This window comes from Osmerus eperlanus, chromosome 23, assembly GCF_963692335.1.
Source record: "Osmerus eperlanus chromosome 23, fOsmEpe2.1, whole genome shotgun sequence".
Classification (NCBI taxonomy): Eukaryota; Metazoa; Chordata; class Actinopteri; order Osmeriformes; family Osmeridae; genus Osmerus; species Osmerus eperlanus.
The window spans coordinates 9,915,550-9,938,992 of NC_085040.1; the positions used below are offsets into that span (position 1 = coordinate 9,915,550).

Below are 23,443 nucleotides of genomic sequence, written 5' to 3' on the forward strand. Positions count from 1 at the left end.
ATCGTGGTAGGCTACTTAGGCAGTTTTGACATCAGTTAACACATTTATGTAACAAAATTAACTGATACTGAAAGTATATCCACTTTATATTGTTTTGTTAACTAGCCAGCCCCTTTTGAAAGCAGCTGAATATCAGTTGGAGCCTAAACGCAAATTCGCTTTAAAATAACAAAACAGAATTTCTATTTTCATATAGGCTACGCTTAGTTTCATTTAATTGCGAATGCTTATGACAATCCTGCCAAATTCACCTACGCTTAAAGATCCTGTAAAGTAAATTCCATGTTTTGCTTCTAAGTACATTATATACGTGTGAAATGAGTTCCTGAAAGCATGTGCAAAGCGCTAAAACTTTGTCACACTGAAATGTGGAGTTAAACCGAAGAACAGTTTCTCTTCCGTTTTCAGATCAGGTTTTAATGGGCGGAGCCAAAAAATGCCCTATCTACGTCATTTCGCCCTATCTACGCCAGATCACTGAATGGCTCCTCCTGCTGCTTCAGGATGTCTCCCACCACCCGCAACTGCATCTTCCCTGGATGCAAGAACTCCAGCTGCGCTGCAACGCCATTTAAGTTCCCTATTGATAATGAAACGAAAAATAGGTGGATAGATTTTGTGAAGAGCCACGCTCATGGAAAGCTTCGGATAAACTCCAACAGCCGCCTCTGCACTGACCATTTCACGGCGGACAGTTTTAACATGGACCAGAGACAGACGGGGTTCACCAACACACGGCTTCTCTTGCAGCGCGGAGCCGTACCGAGCATCGCCCCTCCGGCCGTTCATCCTCCGGTCGCACCTGGATCATCCACCGCCGTCAGCAGTTCATCACTCAGTTCTGTGTGCTTGTTATAATTATACTAGATAGCATTTCCAGAGGTATCTCTGCTATGAGTTAGTGCAAACCGCTAAATTGATATTAGGCTACTCGGTGTAGAATGATGGTGTTTTGGTGAAATGGTAGCTAATGTGTTAGAAGTAGCCTAGTTGGAGAGCTCTCTGTCTGCTGTCTCTGGTGTCCATTTTTACTGTTACAGCTCAGGGGAACATTTCATTTATATGCATCTGTATGTTTCACTCATTGAACAAATAAATTCAAATTGTATACGGTTTTGTTCGGCTTGATATAACGTCCATTATCTGGGTCGGAGGTAGGCACTAGGCAGCGAGGGGCGGAGCTTCAGCTCCTTCAGGCGACACGCCCCCCCAGTCTCAAGCAGAGAAGACTGCTGATTTTTTCACGATTTCAAAGCCTAATTAAACATACTTGTCTATTTTTTCATTCGAATTTGGATGGGTAGTTAATAACACATTATTCTGTGGTGTGGCGAACTTAAAGCTCGTTTCCAGGTCCACTTTACAGGATCTTTAAATAAAGCATACCCAAACTAAATTGAAAGCTGTTCTTGAACAATTTGGAGGACATGCATGGTGGTGGTCTCTTTTGAAAGGTGACACTCGGATGTTCTTTTCCCCTGTTGCTTATCCAAACAACGTCAATCCTGGCACTGCACTCCGTTGGGTTATAAAGAGGATGTATGCAGAATATGAACTTTGTAGAATGTCCGATTCTTTAGATGTGTGGGAAACTACACCGATTGTAATTTTACACACACACATTTTTGTCATTAATAGAGATATTAATCTTAAAAACATGTATTGCCTGTTTCTTGTTTTCAGTGTTGTGTATCTGTAAATAGGTAACTTCACTGAGTGCATAATGGTAAACAAAACTATATGTATTACAGGAACTTCTGCCCAAGGATGTCAAACATGGCTGGATAGAGCGGGTCTTCAGCAAATGTGGGAATGTGGTTTATGTCAGCATCCCAAAATACAAGACCTCTGGACAGTCGAAAGGTTTTGCTTTTGTCGAGTTTGAAACAGAAGAGCAAGCACAGAAGGCTATAGAGGTAACATTACATCCGTTTTATCAATTAGTAGTTAATGTATCAATACTAAAATATGCAGTAAATCTTTATAATGTAAATGTTCCTTCTACAAGTCTCTTATTAATATATGAAACCTCATCCTCAAATAGATGCTAAATAATCCTCCTGAAGATGCTCCCAGGAAACCTGGAATCTTTCCCAAAACCAAGAATGGAAAGCAAATCCCCCTTGAACACACTGAAAATGTCACACAAGGTTAGTGTAGTGTGGAATAGAAGAAGTTGAGTACATAAAACTGGAAGTAGATGCAAATATTTGTACAATGGGAATCATCCATTTTATGTGGTGATTAATGGTACAGTGCATCCCAGTAATGGTACATTACTTTCCCTGTCAGTTGAACTGCACCACTTCAACATTTACAGGGTTTCCCTGCAGAAAATGTGTTAGTTAAGGTGGTAGGGTGGGCTTTGCCGTCAGACCAGGGGGGGGGGGGGGGGCTGGGGCTAGTTTGTGCGATTAATTTGTTCTGCAGAGAAGGGAGAGGCGTTGGTCACGGTTTGGAATGAAAGGGAGAAAACGGGACAGAGTACCACGGTGGATATCGCTGTTTTTTTATTTATTTTTTGACAATGTAGCTAAGGCGGCAGGCGTGTTGCTTAGGCGGCCGCCTTAGTTGCAAAGTGCTGCGGGAAACCCTGATTTCTATATCTTTATATAACATATCTTTACCTGTCTCATTCTATTTCACTCTGTTGCAGGTGAAGCAGAGCAAACAAATAAGTTGTCTGTGTTTAGTGCTAAGGTTGAAGCAAAGACATCAGTTAAGGTCAATGAACAGGAAATGGTGACTAGTGGGAAGATGACAGAGATGATAAATGATGAGGAAATGGCCAGCAGACAAAGGCTCCCTGCACAAATTATGGAAAAAAAGAGACGGCGCTCGCAATCATCAGGAAGTTTGGAGAGCCAAGTCCAGGACGACCTGCCATCAAAGATCAGGAGGACAATGAAAGAGGAGTCTCAGTGGGAAAGAGAGGAGTTAGACGAGAAGGGTAAAGAATTTATTACGTTGAGCCTTACCATAGTTGTGTGTTCCTGTTACAGCCACCAAACTAGGGTATGATTTAGTGAACAACAAATACTATGAGCTGGTGACAAACGAAAAATCTGAGAGCTGCTGAGCCTCCCCACAATGAGAAGGCTAAGCAAGGGCACCCCCTGGCTTACCTAACAAATAGACATGACTAACCTAGAAAGGGAACTGAAAATATCAAAACGTCACCACCTCATCCTCGTAGGAATTTCAGTTTTAAAGTGCATTCCGACTAACACATTAAGTGCCCTGCTGTGGATGTGCTCTGGAGTCCTCTCCACTAAACGCCAGAACCGTGTTCAATCATCATTTGGTCTGCGGTGGAAGGTCACACATGTTCCAGTCAAGTCCACTAAGTAGAAAGGGAGGAAAAAAGCAACCCAGTCCACAAGTTCCACAAACATCTGTGACTTGGTTTTAATATAGTGTAGTTACTGTCAACTGTGCTTGTCTAATTATTAGTTATTTTAATGTAGTAATATTTTTCTCAAATGTAATCAATACTTTTTGCTAACTTATATTATGCAGTACAACAATAATTAGCACATTTCTGATAATGTACTGTTTTATTTCAGCTATTTTAGCTTCATATCACAATATGGTGCATTTTCCTTAAGTTCAATGAAAAAATGGTTTTATATAAAATAACCACATGGAGAGGCCAATTTATTTTATGTACTCAACAAATAAAAAATACTTATTTTAGATTTTTCAAATTTAAGGCTCAAAATTGCGGCCATTTTGCTTGCGTATGCTCCCGAACTTAACGGGAATATACCGGAATTAACAGGAATAAACTGGAAAATTTGGGGCAATTTAACTGTATTTACCTTGTTATAAGCAGACATGCATGCAAACATTTATAATACAACTGTTGTGTGGACATTCATACATCCTACTCTCACTGCTGTAAAAAGTTAGTCTACTGTATACAAATAAACTTGGTATTAAAATGAACATGGCAAGTTCAGTTTACCAAGTAATCAATATGCTAGGTAATAGGTAACAGACCCCCCCCACCCAACGCAAAACATCGTCAAAATAGTCTCAATCGTTTGTGCTGCTATCATTTTTTAGATATTAAAGAATGTTTTATAGGTCATACTGAGGTCACTCAGCCCCCCCACATATTCCGAATGAACCCAAAATAGTCTCAATCGTTTGTGCTTCGTTTGTGCCGTTAACATTTTTGTTTTGTGCTGCAGTGGTATTTTTTATATTAGACATTTAATTATGGCCGATGACGTCACCAGCCCCCCACTTGCTCCAAACTGATTGTAAATAGTCGCAATCGTTTGTGCTGATTTGTAAATAGTCGCAATCGTTTGTGCTGATTTGTGCTGTCAAAAGAAATATTTGTGCTATTAGTTATTACCGTTTTATTTTTCACACGTCACTCAGCCTCCCGTCAACGTTCAAACTTTATTTTGCGTTTGTGCTGTTCAAATAATTGATTGTTCCTAGGCCTACTTGTTGCTGTAAGATAGCCAATGCTACCTGCCTGGTTATCTGCTCATGAGCTTAATATTGCAAGGTATAGATCAAACATTATTTATTATATTCAGAACATTTCATACAGTATAGAAATAATAAAGTAATCATTATCTTTAATGTTTGTTAACTGATCAATGGTTGAAGGACAGACCTCTTCACCAGCTAATTTTCTGTTCAAAAAGTATTGTCCTGTAGGCCTACTTGAATAAATGACACACACACAGCTGTCTGCCAAAAGAAAGATATGTATTTTCCCATCTTTCCTACTCCTTACAGGAGTGCAAATAACTGTTGTGGCGCAACATGTTTTTATTTCTCTACAAAATGCTCGCTTATTGCACAGTAGAATGTGCCTGCTGTGAGCTGATGCAGTGACCGGTCTACCGTTCTATCCGACGTTACACAACCAATTAAACTTCATCTTCAGATTCTTAACTTGAATGCAGATGAGATATTAGCTGCCCGTCACACGCTTTGCAAGACACCCAAGCGAGACACGAGTGTAGATAACGTCAGTTGAATAATCACTCACGAATCATCCCCCCTCACACACGTTGGCCAACTCTGGCAGACTCGCTCCCTCCTCGTTTTTCAACTTGTCAAATTGGAGGTTGCACATGTGAGTAGTTGTAAAAAAAAATAAAAAAACGCAGTCTCAAAAATGGTCGTAAAATGCGATCTAGCAGTTTTTGTTGTTTAGCTAGTCTAGTCGTTTTGCAGTACTACCAGTCAGTCATAGAGTGGTAGTACACTGGTTATACAGACAGCACCGCCCGGAAGCGGTCTGGAATGGTACTAGCCAGCTAGCTAACAAAAGGCTGAAAAATATCAGCAAAAAAAGTCAGACCCAGCGGATGTAGCCAGCTATTGTTCTTGCAATTACCCCCCTGAGCTGTATTTTTTTGTCAGCTGTAGCTAGCTATGCAGGTAGCAAAATTACTTCAACCTTGTTCACTGGGTTGGTCTCCATTGAATTACAGCTTGTATTTAATGTACATTATTAACGCATGCGTCGTGTGAGGTCGTAACATCCTGACGTTTCTGACTGGATAACTAGTTTCGCTTTTCGCCACAGAAACTTAAAACACACCAATTAATAAATGTATATGAGAGAGAATATAGGTTGTGCCTTGCCAAATGGCCTGCCATTTTATATCTGAGATATCTATACCAACATCTGCATGATTGTTTGTGTTGTCAGTAGTAGTTGTTTCGGTTCATCACTTAAAACCAAGGGTGTTTGATCATTGCAGAATTGTTGCCTAAATTTATCATTAAGTGAATGGTAAATGTAGGCTTTTGTGATTTAAATCTCACTTTTTTATTGTAAAACGTATAGGTTGTGTTCAACAATGTGCAGTGACTGACCTAGTGCTGCAAAGGCTTTATTATCATCTTTCTTTATTCTCAGATATGGTAGTCAAAAGTGATAAAGAGGAAAAGAGGGAAGACTCTCTGTTAAAAACCAAAAGGAAAAGGAAAAATAAAAATAAGGAGAGACTGAAGATGGGAGATGAGGTAGCACCGCTCAGAGTTATTTCCAAGTAAGTAAGCCGACCAACAGCACATGTGTCCAATTAGGTTGTATAAATATTGTATTAAAATATTTTGCATCTTATGTAAAGTAGTACTAATACTATAAGATGTAAATGAGATCCCTCCCTCCCCCCCCTACCAGCCAAGTAAATGAGGCCATCATCGATAAATGTATCTGAAAAGGTATTTTATTGTAAAGTAGCCTACTATCTTATCTTCTCATTAGACGTGGACTGTTACCGACATAAACCTTAGGTAACTGCAGGGTAATAGTAGAGTATTTTGTTCGTAATTCTGCTGGAGCTTGGCCGTCTTTACCTACTTAGTAGCAGTGGTATTTACCCAATAACACATTATAATTTACCATATATATATCTCCCGTAGTTACCAACTTACTACCAGCGGTATTTAAATAGTAATATTTATTAAGGTTCCAGGTAAATACTAAGTTTGCCGTCTTTTTTTTTGTAGTTAAGGCGGCAGGCGTGTGTTGCTTAGGCGGCCGCCTCAACTGAAAAGTGCTGCGGGAATGCGTTAGGCTTGAAAGCCCTGCCTGTCAGTGGTCTTAATGTTATGTATTACTAACTCAAAAAATACAAAACACTCAGCAACCCAGGTATGCTACATGGTTACAAACTGGAACAAATAGGGGGCTGAAACATTTTGGAAAATACTTAATCACAAAGGAACAAGATCAGAAAGAACAGTAGTAACAATCAAAGACTGACAAGGGGAGCAAACCTAAATGGTCATAGCAATGACAATGATAATAATTGGGGATGATAATAATTGGGGATATGTATAGTTTAGTGGTAGTTTGCCAGCAGATAGACAGATAACAAAGAAGACATCACAGGTTCAAGTCACCCTCTTTGTTGCGTTGGATAGAAACGGCAGTAGCAAGCCTATTTTTGTGAAGTGTACAAACGGCCAGCTGAGGAAATAATTAACAACCCTCTATTTTGTATTTAACTATTTGCTTTTTCTTCCATCTATCCCTCGCTCGCGTGTTGTCTGTATTAAGGCATGACTGGCTTTCACTTAAGCAGGAGTATCTGACCTTGCAAAAACAGAGTATGTCAACATTAAAGAAATGCATGACCGAGATCCACCAGAGGGGGGGTCGACAACAAATGGAGGCAAACAGCGTTCTCCAGAAGGATCAGACATGTATGTTCCGAGGCTGACGATCTCTCTTTTTCTTTACATTGTATGCAACAACTAGATTTGTGTCTAGGCTAAATCATCTCAAGATAAATTTAGAACCTAGAATTAAGAAATGTTGTAATGTTTTGTCTTTGTCCTGTAGTTGATGAGAGTGAAAAAGCTGTTAAGGACAAACCAAAGGGGCCTCTCTTCGAGTCTGGAGTCATTGTGAAGATAACACACACAATGCCTTTACCTGGGAGAAAGTGTATAAAGGTATAATGACAATGTGACGACCGAAAATCCTTAATACACATAATATAATAGGTGTATTATATACATGTATTTCTATATACAGACGTGCCCAAATTTCTTGGTACCCCTCTACAAAAAACGAAGAATGTACAATTTCCTCTGAAATAACTTGAAACTGGTAATTGCCAAATCGGTCTTTGCTTTTGCTTTCAAACATAATATTGTTAATGATCAACAACAACAAAAATTGCATGGACAAAATTGATGGGACCCATAACCTAATATTTAGTTGCACAAGGTTTTATGTAGCTCTCAATTAGACTTCTACACTTGTTAACACCAGATGCACCGAGCAGGGGTCATTTGACCCCATCAAAGACAATAATTGTTTTTATCGTTGCACTCGATTAAATTCCAGGACCCTGCTTTCTTTCATTTTCCTAGATGTGTATTTGTACATTTTCTAAATCACACTGGGAAAAGCTAATTCATAGCTGTTAAGCTCATGTTGCGGTTTAATTGCTGCCAGCTGCCCATTCCACAATTTTTATCCCTGCAATTCACTTTTTATTAACAGATATTCCCTTGCACAAGTCTGCCATTCAGGCACTGATGATGTAGCCTAAATCAGGTGTGTGTGTGTGTGTGTGTGTATATATATATATATTTATATATATGTATGTATATGTGTGTGTATATATATATATATGTATATATATATGTATATATATATGTGTGTGTGTGTGTATAGTTTATATACAGTCCTAGCCTATGTACAAAATGATGACAACAATGTAACTAATGCAGGTCACGTGAAAAATTATCCAAAGACTCGTACCCGGCAGACAGTGGTGTAGTGGTAAAAATAGAGGTGGGTAAACTATGAATTTTATTATTTATTTATTTACAGGGTCGTCAAGCACCCCCCCCCCTCCCCCGAGACGAGCTTTCACGTCTGTTTCCACCACCCCCCCCACACATTGACCGTGAGACACGCATTTCAGCCCCTTCACAGAGGCTTGAGAACCCTGTTTATTTATTCATTTTTACGTTTCATTAGGCCTATTTGGATGGAACCGGTAAGGTTGGCTTGTATCTGCATCATCGTATTTAAAAGCCGTTTGTCCCTGTCTTAATGCGATGTTGTGCAAACCAAAACAACGTTTACAAAAGTGAATTGATCCTACTCTACTTGAGGCCTTTTGCGGGCATCTGTGGGAGTGGGAGCACTCGATGGTCTCTTCAAAAATCGCCTGATATCCATGGCTAATTAATCCATTCCGAACAGGTAGACTAATCCACAACGTGTATGTGTGTACTTCGTGGATCCTGATTGGTGTCGGCGCCGCAACGCATTGATTGGAGGGTCACAGACCATACAGCTCAGATGAAATGATTCAGACTACAGCGTTTATATATTAAACAATATGAAATTTAGTCTTGGGTGTTTTAAAATTACACCAAATTTATTTCGGATTATTCCAACGGCAGAATACGAGGCGCAGGGAACTTGCATGTGCATAAATGCGCATAAACGCTATTTAGAGGTGGATAAACGCAATTTCTGCAATTTAGAGGTGGATAAACGCTATTTCCGAATTTCGGGAGGTGCGTAAACGGCGTTTACGTACATTTAGCCCCCACTACATCCCTGCCGGCAGATGAACGAATTGTTCACCTCCCAACCGTGTCTTCGGATCAATGTTTCGTTCTTCTGCCAACTGAGTCTTTGGATCAATGTTTGTTCTTCTGCCAACCAAGTCTTCGTATCAATGATTCGTTCCTCTGCCAGGTACGAGTCTTTGGATCATTTTTCACGTGACCTGCATAGACTCAGAAGAGGAAACAGAAAGGATTTGTTTACTTCATTCACTTTCACCAGACTAGGTTTAGTAAGACGTGAATAATATTCGTTCACAAGTGATAATTACAGGTTTTGTGCTTTTTTTATTTATTTTTTATCTCGGCCACGAGAAAATGATCGAATCACTCTGACTACTCGTTACTCCCGAATCATACTAATGATTCGTTCGAAATGAACTAATCGTTCACGAACGACACGCAATTCTTTTGTCTTGACATAGCGGGAACAATCGTTTTAATGCTAAAATGCAAATATGTTTTGTAAAGCGGATAAACATAACTAATAAATGCATTTTGCATTTTCACACTTGAGCAAAATAAATAATATTATGACATAGTTTGCAACTATTTTGCTAATGGTAGCTAAACCTTTTACGAATATAATAAGGTAGGCCTAATTAAAGGAGTTTAGGCTACAGCATTGACGTGGGCTGTTAGGATCATTGGGTTCACAATAGTGTAACCGATTGTTCTTTGTAGGCTTATGTATAATAATTGGAGACACGGATAAACTACAGGACTCCTTGATGCGGCCGGCCACACTTTGTCTCCACTATCTTCGCACACAACTTCCTTATTTTTAATCAAATGACCTCTTTTCTCCTACCCTGCCAAATATAATAACAGGCCATGCAATAAAATAGCTTACAATAGCAATGTCGAGAGGTATAAATGAGTAAATTAGTATTTTACTACTACTTTGATCTGGCTTCAGTGAATCCCCATATTCTGTACAAACGGTGCACAAAAGTAGCAATAGGCTAAATTAAATTTATTCTTGAGCTGTAATGTAACAATACAAATCAAAAGGATAGTTGTAGTAGATAAATCAAGTAGGCGTCCTATCAAATGCAACTTTCGTTTTAAACATGCGCTACTACTCTTGCGTAACCCGCCATACACACTTGTAACTGGAGTCCCAATATGACAGGAGCCTACATAAAACCACAATAGACATTGTACAAGTCTAGAATTTCCAAACTAATTACACTTGGCTCAGCAAGTTTGCAATACTTGGACCTTTGTCCTGACAAAAAAATTGAGTACATTACATTTACATTTAGTCATTTAGCAGACGCTCTTATCCAGAGCGACTTACAGTAAGTACAGGGACATTGCCCAAGGACACAACGTCATTTTGCACAGCCGGGAATCAAACTGCCAACCTTCAGATTACTAGCCCGCTTCCCTCACCGCTCAGCCACCTGACTCCCCATTACATGTTTTGCCAGGATAGCTGGATCTAATTAGACCATTGAATATTGTATGTCCTTGTGTGTTTATACTTTTGACTGGGGACAAGAACGCAATCAGTCAGCCGACTATAACATTTTGATAATGTCGGGATACACATTTATAGACAAACTGCAGTCTAACCCACAACTTGCGTGAAATCCTTTAGCCAATAAATTATATTTTGTTGAATGCTTGAAGGGCTAGACAAACAAACATTATAATGAATTACTAACTGACTAACAACACGGAAATGAATGACCGATTGAAAAAGGCAAATTCATTTTCCAACCTTGCGTAAGAAGCACCATCTAGCAATCATTTTGTGTCAGTAACAATGTCCCTGTCTGATTTGACCTTGAACTTCATAATATTTGAAACTGTTAAAGGAACATCAAGCTGTTTGATTTAGCAATTTTTACCTTTACCATGCTTATGTAAATTTTTCATTCTGATCTCCTCAGACAACTCTCGCTTTTGCTTTCTCTGGTTCATGTTCAGTGCGGTGACCACAAAGATGCCAAACGGCACAGTAACTACTTTCTACCATTTAAAGCTACGTCTACATTAATCCAGACATATTTGAAAAATGCGTTTTCGTTTCAAAACGCTCTCCATTCCCACTAGCGTTTTCAAGCGTATTCCAAACATTGCTCATCCTGAAGGACTCATAATCATTGTGTCGATTCCAATATGTATTGATGGTATTCAATGACACAAGTCTGTGTTCTAGCAAGAGTGGTCTGGAGTCACAGAGGTCCGATAATATCAGCTTTAATGCAGCAGTTGGAAATCAACAAGTACAGAGCTCTGGGGTTGTCTACGTTTCCCTACCCGCAACAGAGTTTGGGTTGGTTCACGAAGTCCAACTGGCTATCTGTCCCTGCCCCAGCATATATTATACAGTGCAATTAAAACAGAAAGATGAAAAGAGGGTTGAGCTTGTTCTCTCGTGCATCAGGGAGTTGTTCTTGCCGACGCATCCCACCTGCTCGGGTGCCGTCTCAGCCCGGTTTCAAGGTTGCTTCTGAAATGGAGAGATTAAGACACAAAGTACAGCCTGTTTCCCACACCCTGTGTGAAACACAATGTTTAAGCCTGAGCACACTTCTAAGTTCATAAGACATAACTTTAATAAGCACAATACATAACTTTAAGACATGCATCCTTTATAAATTCATAGGAACATTGTTCCTGTTGCTATATTCAGTGCCTGTGATGCATTCGGTGATTAAGATGCCACATATTAAAAACTGGAATTATAGATAGTGCCGTGCCTGTGAAGCAGCTGGTGATGACAGTTCAAGAATTGTACTGTAATGTATTATACATTCTTTAATCCACACTGAAACATCTTAAAAAGTTTGTGTCTGTACTGCGCATGAGTAAAATGTAAGACACAAACTGGAGGAGCCAAAACAGCGATACGTCGTTTTCAAATGTATACACTTGCAATGCGGACGGAAGGCCAACACGGAGAGAGAAAGATGCGTTTTAAAATGAAAACGTATTTGTGTGGACAAGGTCTAAATAGGCTGAATAACTGATTGCAAGATTGGAGACGTGTGATACTAATTAAAGAAACATGGTTTGGTAAATCACTATAATCTAATTATTTATTAGCTTTTCTAAGGGGTACCAAACAAATGTGTCCAGGCCATTTTACAATATCTTTGTAGAATCAGCTTTAATGAATCTCTTTTCAGTTGGTTTTATTCTATGACATACCAAAGGCATGCAAGTATACATGATGCAATAGCTTTCAATGTACCGTATTTCTTTGAATAAACGCCTCCCTCGAATAAATGCTGCACCAAAAATGAACGTTGTGTAATGAACGCCGCCCCCCAAAAAATCTGAAAACGGTTATTTAATTGGTTAAATTCAACCCCAGTATTCATTACACGTGTAGGGCCTACATAACTTTCTGTTTGAAAGCTAACGTGTATGAACATTTAGGCATGCTGCTTCAGATTTCTACACAATGTAGAACATCTGTATTTGAGACAGTATTACCAACGCACATCTAATTGATAGCCAATGAGAAAGGGAGTTGCCGCAATCATAGACAAAGAATAGACAAGGAAGACAGCGGTTAATTTGTCACAATGCCATCAACAAAGTTGTCTATGGCTGCACTGCAGCTACAATTCACGAGATCACCCTTACTAATTAAACGCGCCCTCGAATAAACGCTGCACCAAAAATGAACGTTGTTTAAAAAACGCCGCAGCATTTATTCGAAGAAATACGGTAATCACTTTTCAGGAGGAATTAAGAATTATTTAAATGAGCTGTAAGGGTACCAACAAATTTGAGAAACAAATTGTGATTGTCAACATATGCTTGGAAATACGTTTAATTTGTGTATATGCTAGACACAATTAATTCCGACAATTATTGTGCAGGAGGTACTCTCAGAAGTTTCACCTGTGGTTTATGTGGATATCGTGGAGGGAGATGCTGAGGGTCATGTCCGCTTCAAGTCTCCAGAAGATGCCAAGGCTATAATCAACGCAAATGCAGAGCTCCAAAAAAAGCACAACTGGCAACTGGCAATCCTTTCTGGTATTAAATCTTCTTGTTCTTTTTAAATACATCTTTATATACCTCAAATGTATCATTCAATTTCAGTCATTTTCCATGTGTTTCAATGATGGACTGCCATGATAACTCACAAATAAGAACCTGGCTCACGCTCCACACTGTTTACTTTGAAACCAGATTTAAATTCTGACTGAAAGCCACCACGGGTGCATTTTATGATGGTAAATGGCTCACTGTCATGCTACAGTACATGTGTATGGCCCCCACACACAATTTACCTCCGCTTTGTCCTTCTAATGTTTCTCCTTGGCAAACTGTAGGTCACATGGACATTTCATTTATAAAAAGGCATTTTATAGTGTAAAAGCGATGGACAGCTTACCTGTCTTTGAAGCGTAATTGATTGAATGCTAACCATGTTGTCTGTTGCTGTGTATCTATAGACAGCAGTGTGACTGAGCCTGACTAGCATGCAACGCAGTAATGCATTATTTTGAAGACTAGAAGCTAAATGGCAAAATCTTAGTTGTAAATGTAACTATTAGTCTAGCATAATCATTTGCCTTAAATACTTTATTTGATGCTTGTTGTCACCTGTCTTCCCAAATTATCTGACTCCACAGTGTTATGTGGACTTTTTAAAGCAGGTGTCTTTAATACAGAACTAGAATCTGAAAACAAAATGCAAAAAATGTGCATTAGAATTTTGGGTGTGTCTGGAAGTGTGCATGACATGATGACGTAGCTGACACGGATTGTTTTTGTTAGTCTATCCAGCTTAACCCATTATTTTATTTATTTGAGAGTGGGGACTGCAGAGGATCTTTTGACAAAATGGCAAACTGTCATTCAACTGACATTCTCAAGAACTCTTTGGGATGAGAAGACTACATCAAACTTGAGAACACACATGCAATGGAGTGATATAGCAGCAGTTTCTTACACAACTTACAAATTATGTTGGTTGTGTCAACAATCTAGCCTTAGATACTCCAGAAGCCGAAGTGCCACACAGCACTTTTAAGATGTTTAGGTAATTTGTATGTTGTGAAAGAAACCGCTGCTCTATAACTCCATAACATCAAACACGAGAACACACATGCAGTCATCTCATCCTGAAAGTCAGTTTTGGAATGGCAGTTTGCCATATGTGTCTGAACATAAGACATTTGCTGTCTGTTGAATGGAATTAACCTGCCACCCTCCGACTCCTCAAGCAAGACCACTGCTAGCTACGCTAACGAAAAGGTAGTGGCTCGCTAGCGGGTGGCCTGTATACATACATGAAGATTGACTTTAACCAATCTACACCCGCTACATGGGTTTAGGAGGCAACACATTACCCTTCTCCCCCCCTTGACAGAAAAAGAATGTCTTAACAATTTGAATATAATTTGATTATATGATTCAAGTATGAAAGTCGATTGGCGCTTTTCAGCCATTTTGACAGCCCTAGTTATACGGCCAGTGGGCCAGAACCAGCCCACTAAAAGGTCCACTCAGGCCTAATGGATGACTTTGCAAAAGTTTGAAAATTGCAGGAAGGTCATCCATTCCAATTTTACAAAGAATGCACTGCTATTTCTGATTTGTCCACCGTCTGTGCAGGTTAGTCAGAGGCATGGCTATACGTTGCTGGTGTGCAGTGAGATACTCACCTCGTCTTAAAAGAGATGTCTAGTGCTGTCAGTTAAACGCGTTAACGGCATTAACGCAAACCCATTTTAACAGCGTTCATTTTTTTATCGCAATATTAACGTTCTTTTTGGCCTAGCAAACTTTGTAGTTTCACATGATGTTGCAACGACTACTGACGTTAGAAAAACTACAACAGCGCACCGGATCTAGCTAGACCGGAAACAAAACAGGCACGCCTGCACACACTTGTTTGGGCTTGCAAGCCGGCTAAAGAGTAGTAGGCTAACGTTACGTTTAGAGTGGATAGCGAGCGCGAGATGCCGAAATGGATGCCAATTAGATTCTGAATGGAAAGGTTACTTTTAAAAAGTTGCCAAATGGTTCCATTGACAAGACCAAATTGATCTGTGTGTTTTGTCTTTGTGAACTGAGCTATCATCGCAGCACGTCCAGTCTGAAATACCACTTGATGGCCAAGCACACAGCTGATGCGATTTCTCCGCCCCCTCGTCAAAGCCAGGCAATGTTTTCAATTTAAAAAAAGCATTTGCACTAACTAAGCAATCCAATCCACTTTTCACTTTGAGTTAACAATGACATTAATGCAATAAAATATTTTTATCGTTTGACAGCACTAAAAACAGCATCTTTATTCCGGACAAGGAATCGGTGTACTTTACAACATATTCAGAGATCCAACTTGGATCTGTTTCTCTTCTACCTTGGGGGAATGTGTATCACAGCTCTTTGCCTCGGATGTCCAGGCAGTATCAGTTGGGTCGGCAGAGAACCGGTGTGAGCAAAACCATATATGCCAACCCAATGTATGTATTTATTCTTGATAAAATGTTTTACTTTTACCCAATCCCATTGTCCATACTCACAGACTTTTGAAGCGCTTTCTCTGTGAGGTCTTAGGGCTGTCCCACTGTCAAATCGTTAAATGCACGAGGGCTCTCTCGCAGACTTTCCCTGCGGGAATTGCCAGTGCACAAATCACAGCGTTGTGACATGAAAACACGGGGTTACCAACCAGAAGCCCGTAAGCGAGAGAAAAGTCCTGGCAAACTGCCTCATGAGAGTAGAAAGAAGAAGAACGGTAAACGAGTTTGGAAGAGCCTGACGTAAACATGGTTGAAGAAAAAGAAAAGATAACATCTAAGTTTACACACCAGTGTTGTAGTGAAGACCACCTAAACCGGAACCAAGTCATGACCAAGACCGGAGTGTATCGATACCGAGACGAGACCAAGACTTTGAGGGGTCGAGACAGTCAAGACCAAGGCAGGGTGAGACCGGGTCAAAACCAAATCACTCAAAACACACAAGCAGTAGGGTTTCACTAGGTAAAAAGTTTGATTTGATCTGTAACTGTGTATTTGAACTCAAAATCAGCACTCTTAAAGTGGTGCCGTGTGATTATGGCCAGGCAAAGCAGACTATTTAATGTTTGTTTTTTGTTTTTCATAGAAATGAAGGCGCATTAGTACTCGGTCTCTGCTTTCACATCTCTCTCACCCAAGTGAATGAGCGCGGTACTACGGCATTTAACTTAACTTTATTTAGTTGGGAGAGGTATGCAGCTGACATTATTTAACGTCACTGTAACAAAAGGAAATCGTATGAATGTGGAAAAACATCAAGCATGGCCACACATTTAAAGCGTCATCACCCTGGTGTTTTAGTGACGGGTAGCAAAAAAGACACTACAACTTCTCACCGCGGCATTTAAGCAGCCCTTTGCCGCCGAATCAGACCGGGCTAAAGCCATCACCAAATCTATTGGGATGTTTATCGCTTCAGACATGAGGCCATATTCTGTTGTGGAAAAAAGGATTTAAATATGGTGCTGGTGCTTGAGCCACGCTACAAAATAACCTCACGCATCCACTTCAGTATGAAGATTGTGCCAGATCTTTATGAACAGGAAAAGAGACAAATTGTCGACTAATTATCTAAGGCATCCTATGTTGCCCTCACCACAGACGGATGTACCTCCAGGGCAACGGAAAGCTACGTGACTGTGACTGCTCATTACACCACAGAGTAGGGATGGGGATTTGAAATGATTTCACTATTCGAATAGTATCCAAAATGATTTTCGACTATCCGGATAATCTATTTTTATTAATGCGGTTACGTTATGCAATTAGCCTGACATGACGCAAAGCATACAGTAAACACATGAACCACCACACATTCTGGCAATAATTGTGACTGTTCAGCTATTAGATTAAATAAGGGTTAAATAAAAAAACAAATGAAAGATCAATTTATTAACATGACGAAAAGACAATGAACTTGAAAAAACGCTGCGTCTTCAGACGCATGCTCTTAAATTGGCGGAATAGCGCTTAGCCTATTATTATGTGAAATAAAAAGTAAAAAAATACATTGGACGAAATTAAACACATTGGGTAGGCTATCCATGATAAAAACGAAAGACACACATGGAGAAATATTGTATATTAACTTGGATATCAACTTTGAACCGGAATCCTATAGGATACGGTGCGCCACCACACAATACAAACATAAAGCCGATTACGCTACATGGCTACTGGTAAAAAAAAATTATAAGCCACAACTGCATTAGCCCTACGCATTTTTATTCAGGAAAATTAGCATATAAACATGTTCAGGGGAGAGTCGTTTTACGAACAGGCCGACGTAGAAAAGACTTTGCAGGAACTGAGGTTGCTGCGAGGTACTGCTTAGCTAGGACACAAAGCCAAATGAAATGAAAAGGGACTCGCAGCAGAACGCAGGGTCACGTAGCCTAGCTTTTTTGATTATGTTCATCATTTCTAACGTCACAACTATTAGAATTCACAACACGACGGTTTTTCATTAAAAAAACTTTTTTTAATTAAACTACGCTCATAAGTATTCGAAAAAAGTATTTGAATACTAACTTTAGGATAGTGTTAGGGATATTCGATTAACCACGCCCATCCCTACCACAGATGAGTGGGAGATGCGAAGTGCGGTGCTACAGACACAGCCGCTGTATGAGTCACAAGTCAAATTCGGCTCAGGTACTACCAGGAGAGGTGGCAGAGTGGAAGCTAGAGAGGCCCAATAGTAATATCCCAATCACCACAGATAATGCTAAGAACCAAGTTAATGTAGTGATTGACGCTGGACAGGGCCCACAGATGGCTTGCTTTGCACATGATCAATTTAGCATCCCAAAGGGGAATCTCGGTGAACCAGATGGACCACTTCCTTGGAAGGATCCGGAAGGTGGTTTCCTTTTTCTACCGAAGCACAACAGCCGCTCATGTGCTTAAGACCAAGCAAGAAATGCTACAGCGACCGACCCACAAACTCATACATGATGTCACAACTCGATGGAACTCCACCTATGAAATGTTTTAGCGCTATCATGAGCAGCTGGCAGCTGTATACTCTGCACTGACAGACAAGACTCCCTTTGATGCTGACGTGAAAGTGGCAGAGGATGTTCTCCAGCTACTCAAACCCTTTAAAACAGTTTTACTTATTTATATGATGTGGACACTATTTTCCTATTTCATAGTATTTAATATTTTATTTAAATACTGGAAGGGTCCTTGTGTAAAGTGTTAATAAATAATAAATTAATTATATATGTACACTTTTATTTAACAACTGAGTATTTAAGATTTTATCAACATTTTATAGAAATATTCCTTGAAATATTGAAAAGTTCCTTGTGATGAGTGATAATAAATCAATGCAAGGAAAAGTCAAATGTGCCTTTATTTCAGATTGAAAGAAATATTTTGATCCGTGACTTACACACAGTGATATGAACCGTGAGTTTTGTGATCCATTGCACCTCTAGTCAGCACTGCTTACCTGGCCATAATGGTTAAAAAAGCAAATTTGCTTCTAAATAACAGTAGGCTATAGGGTACCCAAAAACGTATTTGTGATTTTGCCAGTTAAAAGGTTGTTCAGCAAGTGATGATGCCTAAAGCAATGAAAATCAAATCCCTGTTGTCTTTCTAGGCTAAACAGTTGTGACTTTGTGTAATCGAGAGCCATTAGTCTACACAGCAACAATTGTAGATAATAACCTTCCAGCTACACCTACTGAAATAAACCATCCACTGTAAATATAGTATTTTTCTTAGTTGGTCAGTATTTCATCAGTAAAAGTCTTGGATTTTCTGTATCGCACTGAGATAAATGATATTGTTCTTGTCTTATGACTGTTTTCAACTAGTTATATCCTTATCGTTTCGGCTCGCGAAAGCTAGCTTAGTGCAACGAAGAGAGCAAGCCAAACTGGCGGTGATTTCTTTTTTCATAATTTTATGTCGAAATGCTTATCCAAACAACGTCAATCGTGGCATTGCACTCCGTTGGATTATGAAAAGGACACCTGCAAAATATGAATTTTGCAGATTGCCTGGTTCTTGAGATGATCATGGGAAACTAAACCCATTCTAATTTGTACACACACACAGAGATTCCTGGCATTATTAAAGAGATTTTGATGGAAGCCCAGACTTGAAAGTTTAATTATGGAATTCATGGATTACAGGGGACCATGAACAAAGATACTGGCAGAAAATCTTGGTGGACCGCCAAGTCAAGTTGAACAGACCAAGGGAAAAGAAAAGGGGCACAGAGAAGGTAATGTTTGTCTTTTTAAAATGTATGTTCCAACAATAACTATTATGATGTGTCTCCTTTCTTAAGTCTCTTTTCTCCTTTTGTTTCTAGCTGATTTCCAAAGCAGAGAAGATAATCATTGCCAGGGCTAAGGAGGCTAGTAAGCACATACGCTTCCTGGAGGATTGATAGTGGCATGATAATTGGCTATGGGGATCTACATGTATTTTCTTCTGCATTTGGCACTCATTTAGTTGATTGGTTGATAGCCTTGTTTAAAAAAATTTTTTAATCCAAGACAGTTCCCCTAAAGTAGGTTGGCTAATAATGTTGTTTAATAAGCGTTGTTGTGTAGATGCAATTATAGATGGAACATAAACAAATTCATACCATCATCTTGTGGAATATGTGCCATGTGCACAAAAGGTGAATTTGAATACATTTACATGCCGCTGTTAATTCTTCATTACATTTTAGACATTTTTTCTTGAACATCATGAAATAAAGATTTAATTTGGGTAATAAGTGTTTTTTTTATAACATCTATGGGTCTTTGGAGTACTATAGTACAGCACTTTAACACTGATTTGAAAAATCATCAAAATGGGGTTAAGTATTATTGATAGAAACTAGTGCACATGATGCAGTCGGTGCTTAAGATGTCAGTGAGACATGCACAGATTGCAGGAACTATAGATAGTGCACAGTGCCTTTGATGAAGTCAGTGACACATATTCCTGAAATTATAGATCGAGCACAGTTCCTGTGACGCAGTCGTTGAGTAAAATGTCTGACACAGATTTCTGGAATTGCCCATGATGCAGCTGGTGATTTTTGGTACCTACATTTCTCAGATCACAATTGAAATTCTCAAAAGTACTTGTTCAATCTCCACATCTTCTAACTCATGCACAGCATAAAAGCAATATTTTCTGAATGCTAGGTGTTCACGTTTTTCATGTGTCTCTAACTAGTTCCAAACAAAACCGAGAGAGAGATTAAAATGAATAGGAAAACTTACTGAAGCTATTGCGGAGCTCCACAAAAATAAATATTTGCATAATGTATATGTGAATTGATATCTTAAGATAACTCACCTGTGGGACGTCTGGAATATTCATGGATTACGGTAAATGAACTCAAATTGGTCGGAAAATAGACTCTTAGCTAATGTCCTAGCTACGTATCCTGTTGCCTAAAAACTTCCCACTCTTGGAATCAAATTTACAGTATTAATATCTTCAGTATGAAAGCTGTACTCTAAGGATTTCTTCATACCCTTCACGTGGTGTTATTTAATGTAACTTCCAAACAAGTCATTTGATCTGCATTTGTATTAAATCTTACCCTACTGTACAGTTAAAATTGTATTGAATCATTAGTAACTGACAACACACTAGATGATTATGACCATGAACTGATAGAAATGGAAAACAGATTTAATAACATTTTATGCATGTGTAGGGCAATGATTAACCCTCAAGGATTGGGTTGTGAGAGGCCAACAACTCATATGTGACTGTCATGTACTGTATACATGAATTAAAATACATGTTTATTATAGTCTCTGCTATGACGAGTGTTAAGGGTGACACATTCATAAAGTGAATGCCTTTGTCTAAACTTAAGTCTTGTCCTTTACCTAGCATCTTCAATTTCACAATGGTTGGGTGGGTGTGCTATGGCTTCCCAGCTTATTGTGAGGAGAAAGAGGTGCTTATATACAGTTAGGTCCATAAATATTTGGACATTGACACAATTTTCAGCATTTTGGCTCTGTATACCACCACAATGGATTTGAAATTAAACAATCAAGATGTGCTTTAAGTGCAGACTTTCAGCTTTAATTTCAGGGTATTTACATCCAAATCAGGTGAACGGTGTAGGAATTACAATACATTTTATATGTGCCCCCCCCCTTTTTAAGGGACCAAAAGTAATTGGACAATTGGCTGCTCAGCTGTTCCATGGCCAGGTGTATGTTATTCCCTCATGGGAGTTCGTTATTTCATTGACAAGGAGCAGATAAAAGGTCTAGAGTTCATTTCAAGTATGGTATTTGTGTTTGGAATCTGTTGCTGTCAACTCTCAATATGAAGTCCAAACAGCTGTCACCATCAGTGAAGCAAGCCATCGTTAGGCTGAAAAATCAAAACAAACCTATCAGAGAGATAGCAAAAACATTAGGTGTGGCCAAATCAACTGTTTGGTACATTCTTAAAAAGAAAGAACGCACTGGTGAGCTCAGCAACACCAAAAGACCTGGAAGACCACGGAAAACAACTGTGGTGGATGACAGAAGAATTCTTTCCCTGGTGAAGAAAAACCCCTTCACAACAGTTGGCCAGATCAAGAACACTCTCCAGGAGGTAGGCGTATCTGTGTCAAAGTAAAAAATTAAGAGAAGACTTCACCAGAGTAAATACAGAGGGTTCACCACAAGATGTGAACCATTGGTGAGTCTCAAAAAGAGGAAGACCAGATTAGAGTTTGCCAAAAAACATCTAAAAGACCCTGTACAGTTCTGGAACAACATCCTATGGACAGATGAGACCAAGATCAACTTGTACCAGAATGATGGGAAGAGAAGAGTATGGAGAAGGGAAGGAACTGCTCATGATCCAAAGCATACCACCTCATCAGTGAAGCATGGTGGAGGTAGTGTTATGGCGTGGGCATGTATGGCTGCCAATGGAACTGGTTCCCTTGTATTTATCGATGATGTGACTGCTGACAAAAGCAGTAAGATGAATTCTGAAGTGTTTCTGGCAATATTATCTGCTCAGATTCAGCCAAATGCTTCAGAACTCGGGACGGCGCTTCACAGTGCAGATGGACAATGACCCGAAGCATACTGCGAAAGCAACCAAAGAGTTTTTTAAGGCAAAGAAGTGGAATGTTCTGCAATGGCCAAGTCAATCACCTGACCTAAATCCAATTGAGCATGCATTTCACTTGCTAAAGACAAAACTGAAGGGAAAATGCCCCAAGAACAAGCAGAAACTGAAGACAGTTGCAGTAGAGGCCTGGCAGAGCATCACCAGGGACGAAACCCAGCGTCTGGTGATGTCTATGGGTTCCAGACTTCAGGCTGTCATTGACTGCAAAGGATTTGCAACCAAGTATTAAAAGTGACAATTAGATTTATGATTATGTTAGTTTGTCCAATTATTTTTGGTCCCTTAAAAAGGGGGGGGGGGCACATATAAAATGTGTTGTAATTCCTACACCGTTCACCTGATTTGGATGTAAATACTCTGAAATTAAAGCTGAAAGTCTGCACTTAACCCTCGTGCTGCCTTCGGGTCACATGACCCAAAGGTTCATAACGAACCATCGTTGTGTTTACCCAATTTTACCCAATACAAAAACAAATTAAAATAATTTTCTTTTAACCATCGCAATGTGGGGGGTCTGAGACAGCCTAGCTGTTAAAAGAAAATGCTTCACTTTGTCTTTGTATGCGGTAAATTTGTCGCAATACGACGGTGGGTCACAATGACTGATGGGTCAGAATGACCCGAAGATAACACAAGGGTTAAAGCACATTTTGATTGTTTCATTTCAAATCCATTGTGGTGGTATACAGAGCCAAAATGATGAAAATTGTGTCAATGTCCAAATATTTATGGACCTATCTGTACACATTAAGCAGTTGTTGATAATCACATGATTGGCTGTATGTTATAATTGTCTGTAACTCAGTTTGCTTAGTAAACATTCACATTATGAATAGATTAGCCATGTTGTACTCTGGTCTGATGGTTCCTTGACATTATGTATAGCCTAATCTCATCCAATTACCAACTGCCAGATTATTCATACAAAGCGATTTCTATTACGTTTCCTCTCACAAACTTGTTTGGCTGGATTAGTCTCAATAAATAAATAGCACACTAAATTACACAAAGATTACATAAACGGCTCATAACACACTGTAGCACATTGTTTAACCCTTGTGCTGCCTTCGGCTCACATGACCCAAAGGTTCATAACGAACCATCGTTGTGTTTACCCAATTTTACCCAATACAAAAACAAATACAAATAATTTTCTTTTTACCTTTGCAATGTGGGGGATCTGAGACAGCCCAACGGTTAAAAGAAAATGCTTCACTTTGTTTTTGTATGCGGTA

At 39.4% G+C, this 23,443-nt stretch overlaps 1 protein-coding gene across 2 annotated transcripts in view; it reads left to right on the forward strand.

Moving 5' to 3' along the window:
* The window catches only part of larp7 (La ribonucleoprotein 7, transcriptional regulator), a 36,120-nt gene extending 16,294 nt beyond the window's left edge, over positions 1-19,826 (forward strand). For both annotated transcript variants that reach the window (XM_062449602.1, XM_062449603.1), the window contains 9 exons: positions 1,752-1,916; positions 2,045-2,150; positions 2,657-2,950; positions 5,897-6,029; positions 7,046-7,191; positions 7,331-7,443; positions 12,927-13,086; positions 19,238-19,329; positions 19,420-19,826. In XM_062449602.1, coding sequence (XP_062305586.1) covers positions 1,752-1,916; positions 2,045-2,150; positions 2,657-2,950; positions 5,897-6,029; positions 7,046-7,191; positions 7,331-7,443; positions 12,927-13,086; positions 19,238-19,329; positions 19,420-19,497 — 1,287 coding nt within the window. In that variant the 3' untranslated portion in view covers positions 19,498-19,826. The remainder of the gene's footprint in view (positions 1-1,751; positions 1,917-2,044; positions 2,151-2,656; positions 2,951-5,896; positions 6,030-7,045; positions 7,192-7,330; positions 7,444-12,926; positions 13,087-19,237; positions 19,330-19,419) is intronic.
* Positions 19,827-23,443: the final 3,617 nt, after the last annotated feature.